Here is a 7,662-nt window from a genome sequence, read left to right as displayed (position 1 = left end):
CCGAGCGGCCGGGATCCGGGTGGTCCGCAGTGCGGCAGGCGGCAGCGCGAAGCAGAGAACCGCATGCCCTCCCGCCTGGAAGCGGGGCGCGGCGGGGGTGGGCGCGGCGCCGGGAACAGCGGAGGGCTCGAGGAGGGGTGCGCGTGCGCGGTGGTGGGGGACGCGCGGGGGCGCGCAGGGGGTGCGCGCTTGCGCGGTGGGGGGGGGGGGCGGCGGCGGTGGCCGCGGCGGCGCGCGGCACGGCGGGAACATGGCGCGCGGGAGCGGCGCGCGCGCCTAGCTGACTAAACCGTTAGCTCGAGGCGGACGCGGCCCGGGCCCCGTGGGGATGGAGCAGTCGCCTTCGCCGGTGTCCGAGTCGATTTCGGGGACCACCCCGGCCCGGAGCCGCAGGCGGCGGGAGTCCGAGTCTCCGCCCGCGCCGGCGCGGGTGAGTGCGTGAGGGGGGCGCGGGCCGGGAGACTTTCTTTGTGAAACTCCGTCGGTGCGAGCCGAGCCGGGCCTCAGTCACGGACGAGCGGCCGTGAGGAGGAAGCGGCGGGGCCGTCAGGGTTCGAACCTTCGTCGCGAGCTGTTGGGCGGCGGGACTCCGTTCCGGCGCCTACTTGCCTCAGTTTCCGCGCGAGGGGTGTGTGTGAGAGAGAGTATGTGTGTGTGTGTGTGTATTTGCGCGCGCTCGCGGTACACAGTAGGTGCCTAATGCGCGCCGCGCCGCCCTGTCGCCCCCGCCCCCTCGGGGAGGAACCCCGGGGCCCGAGTGGGAGTCACGGGGAGACAGGTATGGGCTCAGGTGAGGCAGGCGGGACTGAGCTCTCCATCCCCGGGCTTCACCTCAGCGTCCTGCTGGAAAGCTGCCTTGGGGCTCTTCGGGGTGTGTGTGGTTGAGGCGGGGTTTATGGTAAAGAATGCCCTGCTGATTGGGGCACCGGGTTCTGCAGGTACCCCCATACCCCAAAAAGTAGCCAGCACACTGGGGTCATCCTGTTGTACTTCGGCACTTCACATCTGACCCCAGGTTCACCCAGGAAGGGGAGCAGATCTTGACATACACACACACACATATACATACACACATATGTACACACGTGTATATGTATATATGCATGTATTGTAACAAACTCTGGAAGTTGTTACAAGTTTGGCAATGAGTTTGGCCAACTCTGTTGTCGAAAAGTAAGGTTCTTGCGATCAGAAACTTTTTTTTTTGTTTACCCCTCACCATGGCGTTCTGATCCCGGGCACCGTGCCTGGCAGCTGGAGGGTGTCCCTCCGTGTCTGCAGGAGGACGCGGGACTTGATAAAACAGTACTTCTGAAGACATTTTTCCTGAGTTCTTTGAGGACAGCCCCTCCGGGTGATGCTTCCCTGACTCCCTGGCTTAATTTCTGTGGTTGTTGGTAAATGCCAGGTTTTTAGTAGGTTGTAATGGGAAGCAGGGCAGATGTCGCGTAGTGTAAGCGACCAACTGTACCTACCAGATAGATTTTAATGAATCCTGAAGCAACATCTTAAATGAAGAAATGCATGTTTCATTCACTTTGCTTGGAAACGCGGGGCTTGTAGGATTTTCTTCCTTTGAGGCAGGTACCTTTTCACATTTTCATTGCAGCAAATTGGAATTATTGTGGCTCGCTTTACCAAAGTTGCTAGTTTGCTCAATGAAACCTCTTATGTATTTATAGTCCTTATGTGTTTCTTTTTTCTTTGAAATTGATATTACTGTTTAGCTCAGGATCAATGCTAAAATAAAATTATTTGAAAATTAGTTGATATTTCAGTGTTTTTTTTTTTTTTAAGCTAAGTTGGCTTCTTTTCAGTAGGAAGAGAAGACTTTTGGAGTTAACATTGCAGCTGAAGAACAATGATTGAAAAAAGCTGAAAAGCTGAATGCTGTATTCGCCCACTGTGTTGTATTTGTAGCTTTTGTGGCTGTGTCTTTTTACAAGTGTCTTTAATTTTTTTTTCAATGGCTGGAGCTGAGCCAATCCAAAGCCAGCAACCAGGAGCTTCTTCTGGGTCTCCTGCATAGGTGCGGAGTCCCAAGGTTTTGGACTGTCCTCCACTGCTTCCCCAGGCCACAAGGAAGTGATGCATTTGCAATATGAACTGGCATCCATCTGAGGTCGTGGGCATGCAAGTTGAGAATTTAGCCACTGAGCCATTGTGCTGGGCCCTACACGTATCTTGAAAAAGAAACGTTGGCCGATGGGTAAAGTCACTGCCTATTGATAAGTGCCAGGTTTTTTAGTAGTGGCTACATTGCATATGGACACCGGTTTAAGTCCTGGCTGTTCCACTTCTAATCCAACTCCCTGCTAATGCACCTGGGAAAGCAGCAGAGGGTGACCCAACTGCTCACATCCTTGCCACTCATATGGGAGACCTGGATTAAGCTCTTGGCTGTTGTGGCCATTTAGGGAATAAATCAGCAGATGGAATATTCTCTCTTACTCTCTCTCTCTCTTCCCCCCCCCCCCCCCCGCTGTCTCCTTCCTTCCTTCCTTCCTTCTTTCCTTCCTACTTTCCTTCCTTTTTTCCTTCCTTCCTTTCTTCCTTACCTTTCTCTCTCACCCTCTGCCTCTCCAGTTTTGTAACTCTGCTTTTCAAATAAATAAATCTTAAAATAATAATTGAAAAAAACCCTGAAATGCATACTCTTAAAAAAAAAAAAAAGGAAGTTTTAAAAGGGAATGTTTTGACTTAATGGTGAAGATGCTTATGGGGGATGGGGATGGTGTTGTGACTGAACAGGTTAAGCTGTCACTTGCACCTCCAATCCAAGTCTTGTCTGCTTTACTTCTTATCTAGCTCCCTGCTAATGCACCTGGGAAAGCAGCCAAAGGATGCCCTGCACCCATCTTGGAGACCTGGATGAAGTTCATTGACTCCTGGCTTTGGGCTGTTGCAGTTGTTTAGAAAGTAAACCAGTGGGTGCAAGATCTCTCTTTTTGTCTGTATCTCTGCCTCTCAAATAAACAAAATAAATTTTAAAAAGGAAGAGAGATGCATATTGGGATGCTCTGATCCCTTATGGAAAGGTGCAGGGTTCAGTCTGAGTGCCCTGCTTCTGATTCCAGCTTCCTCCTCTTGTACATCTGGGGAGGCAGCAAGTGAAGGCTCAAGTGCTTGGGTCCTTGCTGCCCATGTGAGAGACCAAGATTGAATTTTGATTCTGGGCTTCCTTGCCCAGATTATGAACCTTTGAGTCATGAATCAGTAGATAGTGTCTGCACCCCCGTCTCTCTCTCTCTTGCTGAAGTTTTACTGAGATACAGTTGTATACAGTTCATCTATCAAAAAATTGTTGAGTGACAGAATTCCCGGAGTAGTATGTAAACACATTTTCCTCACCCCACAAAAAGTCGCTCCCTCATTCACAGGCAGCTGTGAATTATTCCTCTTCCCTTCAGCTACTGGTAATAACTAACCTCTTTTCTGTCTCTATGAATGTAACTCTTCTGCATGTTTAATTATGATCTTCTGGGATCAATTTTTTTTTTTTTAAAAAGATGTATTTGAAAGGCAGAATTACAGAAAGAGATCTGCCATTTAATCACTGGTTTACTTCCTAAATGGCCACAATGGCCAGGGCTGGTCTGAAGTCAGGAGCCAAGAACTTCTTCTGGATCTGCCACATGTGTGCAGGGGCCCAAATCCTGGGTTGTCCTCTGCTATTTCCCCACGTGCCTTAGCTGGGAGTTGGATGGCAAGTGGAGCAGCTAGAACATAAGCTGGCACCTCTGTGGGGTGCTGATGCTGCAGATGGTAGCTGAACTTGCTGTGGCCGAACGAAGGCCCCCAGTATTGATTACTTTCACTACGGTGCTTTCAGTGTCCATCCATACTGTTGCATTTAACAAGCACTGTTTCATTCCTGACTATTGTTAAGTAATGTTGAACGAATATGCCTACCTTCTGTTTATCTATTTGTCTGGTGATGAACTTGTGTTTTTTCTTCTTTTTTGGGGGTGTGTGTGTGAAGATTTATTTGAAAGGCAGTTGGAGGGAAGGAGATCTTCCATCCATTGGTTCCCTCGCCATACAGCTGCAGTGGTTGGGGCTGGCCAGGGCAAAGGTGGGAACTTGGAACTCCATCTGGGTCTCTTACATGGGGTCCCAGTACCTGGGCCATCTTCCACTGCTCTTCTAGGCACACCTACAGGAAGCTAGGTTGAAATTAGAGCAACAGGGACTTGAACCAGTGTTCCTATGGGATGCCAGCTTAAACAAGCGGTGCCTTACCTCACAGAGTCACAATGCTGACCGCAGTTTTTGGTGCTTGGGAGTAATTCTCTCGTTGACATTTGTGTACAACTTTGAGTGTGATCCATTCTTATTTTTCTTTGGTTATATCTTCAGGAATAGACTTGCTGAGTCTTGTGATAACTCTTCAAATTCTTGTGGAATTGTCACAATGTTTTGCATTCCCATCAGCAATGTATGGGGACTTCTGATTTCTCTACCTCCTGGCCAATAATTTGCTTTGGTCTTTCAATAGATAACCTAAAAGCTGTGAAAAGGTATCTTATTATAGTTTTGCTTTACATTTTCATAGTGAGTAATGTTATTGGATGTAAGTTCCTACGCTTATTAGCCATTTGAACAACTTCTTTTTAAAAAAGATTTATTTATTTTTATTAGAAAATCAGATTTTGCAGAGAGAAGGAGAGACAAAGATCTTCCATCTGCTGGTTCACTCCCCTAATAGCTACAATGATGAGAGCTGAGTGGTTCTGAAGCCAGGAGCCAGAAGCTTCTTCAGGGTCTCCCATATGGGTGCAGGGTCCCAAGGCTTTGGGCCGTCCTTCGCTATTTTTCCAGGTGGGAACTGGAGCAGCTGGAACACGAACCCACATGAGATTCAGGCACGTGCAAGACAAGGACTTTAGCCAACAGGCTATTACACCAGGCCTGTATTTTGTGTTCTTATATGTGGAATATTTTAAAATTTCCATTTCAGTTCCTTGCTAGAATTATAGTTACTTTTGGATTTGTCTTTTTAGCTTCTTTAGTTTATTGATTTCAATTTTCTGTCCTACGTATTCCCCCTAAAATCGAATAAATGATCTTTGAAAGCATGCAAATGGTCTTTTGTGCAGTTTTGAGCTCCTCACCCTGTGCTTGAGCTCTTCTACTCTGTATTTGAGCTGTAATGCTTATATATGATTTGTGGTATAAATAACAGTTCCACATTTCATTGTTCTGTTATGTATAATGCAACAGTAATATCCCAAAGAGTTATTAAATAAGAGGTAGATATTTACAACAATGCCTTGCATGTAGCATGGTGTGATTTGGTATTTATTTATTTTGTTTTTTTTTAATTAAGCTAAAAGCAGCAAAAATAACCAAACCCAAGGGAAACATAAAACTCCCAAACCACAGACCACAAAGAGAAAACCACAAACAAAACCCCCAAACCACTTCCTGTCTTTATCACTTTTCTATGAGGTAAGAAATCTCTGTGGGAATTAGAAGAACAGTGAAAGAAGACACAGTTGTGTGACGAGGGCCTACCAAATCTCAGGTACAATAAAAATGTATTTGACAACGTATCTGGGGATTATTACAAATGATAAAAATGTAATTTGGAACTGCTCATTTTTACCCCACAGGTCTTAGTGTTTTGTGCCTTTTCATGACTTGTCTGTTAAAAGCTGAAGCAATACTTTTTTTTCCACTTGTTGGCTGCAATTCTTTTAGCCTTTGGATGATTCATTAAAAATTGTTTAAAAGGGTGATGTTTGAGCTTAAACTTAGTAGTATTAAGTTTACTGTCTCTTCTGTAGCTGGCATGGATTTTTTTGGTAAGGAAATAAACCAGAGATACAATGTGGTACAAATATAATGCTTGGAGCATCTTATGTTCATTGAAGGTATATGCACCATGGATCAACATTTTATTTATTTTTTAAGACTTATTATTTTTGTAGTAAAAACTCACCTCCTGGAGGCTGGTATTTAGCCTCGAAGTTAAGATACCAGCATCCCAAGTCAGAGGACCTGGGCTGGGTTCCAGGCCCCGGTGTCTTACTCCAGCTTCCCACTGTTGCAGACCTTAAGAGGCTGCAGGTGCTTATGGCTCAAGGACTGGGGGCGGGATGGACTGTCCCTGGCTCCCAGCACTTGCCCCAGCCCAGCCTCGGGACTTGGGGGGCATCTGGGGAGAGTGCTTTCTTTCCCTATTTCTTTCTCTCTGCTTCTCAAATAAATAAGAAAATTTACCTTAAAAAATCATAACCATACATAAATTTGTAGCACGCAAGTTGATACCTCACAGGCATTTCTGTAAGAATATTTTCTTTTTTTTTTTTACAAAGAAAAAAAAAGAAACAAGCAGAAAAAGAATATTTTCTTTTGAAAATCAAAGCAGGGCATAGTATGATGGCTCAATGGCTAAATCCTTGCCTTGCATGTGCCCAGATCCCATACGGGTTCTGATTCATGTCCTTTCTGCCCCACTTCCCATCCAGCTTTATGCTTGTGACCTGGGAAAGCAGTGGAGAATGGCCCAATGCCTTGGGGTCCTGTACCCACAGGAGAGACCCATGCGAAGTTCCTGGCTTCCGACTTTGTAATATCTCAGTTTCAGCTGTTGTAGCCACTTAGGGAGTGAAACAGCAGACAGAATATCTTTCTCTCTGTCTTTCCTTCTCTCTGTAAATCTGCCTTTCCAATAAAAATAAATCTGTGAAAAAAAAAATCGAAGCAGATCTTGGTTGTGGCATGGTGTCTCATTGGGCTAATTCTCCACCTGCCTGTGCTGGCATCACATATGGTGTTGGTTTGTGCCATTTCTGGTCAAGGCTGCTCTACATTTAGCCAACTCTCCTACTTATGAACTGGAAAGGCAGTGGAGGATGGCCCAAGTCCTTGGCCTACTTCACCTTGTGAGAAGCCGCGGTGGAAACTCCTGGCTCCTGGCCTCCATCAGCTCAGCTCTGGGTGTTGTGGTCATTTAGGGAGTATACTGATGAATGGAAGATCTCTCTCTCTGAAAAATCTGCCTTCCAAATAAAAAATAAATATATCCTTAAAATAAATCAGAACATCTTTAATTAAAATGCTTTCATCTTTAATTAAAATGCTTTTAATATAAAAGTTGTGTTTGTGTATTATGTATCATGGGGAAGTGTAAAGGAAGCATAATTCTTCCATAAAATCCCGACATATTACCAGTGCCCAGTAATTGTTCCTGTCAATACTGGACTGTTTTCTATGCATCTTTTTGTAGTTATCTACATACACATATAGACATACACAAAATGTATTTGTATTTTAACAGAAATAATATCAAGGTATATAAAATATATTCAAAATCAGCTTTCATTAGGTGTAACTTAAATTATAAAATTCACTAATTGAAAATATATAGTTCTGTGAATTCTGACAAGTATCGGGGCTTTAAAAAATTTTATGGGAAAAAATTATGAAAAAGCATAGTTAAAAAGTAAATTCATTGGGGGGCTGACTGCGAGGCCTTTCCTGCTTGGTCAGTGCTCTTGCTCGTGTGTGTGAGAGCTGGGACTTGGGGCAGACTAGGCTGAACAGGGCTACAAAACCTGTTGGCTTGCATAGAACTGGGTTAGGGGGAGAGCCAGGCTGAGCTATACGACCCTATCCACTGGTGCATATATGAGCCAGAATAAGGGCAGGCTGGTC

The 7,662-nt window shown here is 45.4% G+C and overlaps 1 protein-coding gene across 2 annotated transcripts in view; it reads left to right on the top strand.

Annotated features, from left to right (window-relative positions):
• The first annotated feature begins 217 nt into the window (after positions 1 to 217).
• TTC28 (tetratricopeptide repeat domain 28) overlaps positions 218 to 7,662 on the top strand; it is a 502,210-nt gene continuing 494,765 nt past the window's right edge. For both annotated transcript variants that reach the window (XM_058656472.1, XM_058656471.1), the window contains exon 1: positions 218 to 430. In XM_058656472.1, coding sequence (XP_058512455.1) covers positions 329 to 430 — 102 coding nt within the window. In that variant the 5' untranslated portion in view covers positions 218 to 328. The remainder of the gene's footprint in view (positions 431 to 7,662) is intronic.

The sequence above is a fragment of the Ochotona princeps genome, chromosome 29, assembly GCF_030435755.1.
Source record: "Ochotona princeps isolate mOchPri1 chromosome 29, mOchPri1.hap1, whole genome shotgun sequence".
Lineage (NCBI taxonomy): Eukaryota > Metazoa > Chordata > Mammalia > Lagomorpha > Ochotonidae > Ochotona > Ochotona princeps.
This window is presented reverse-complemented; position numbering and strand designations above follow the sequence as displayed.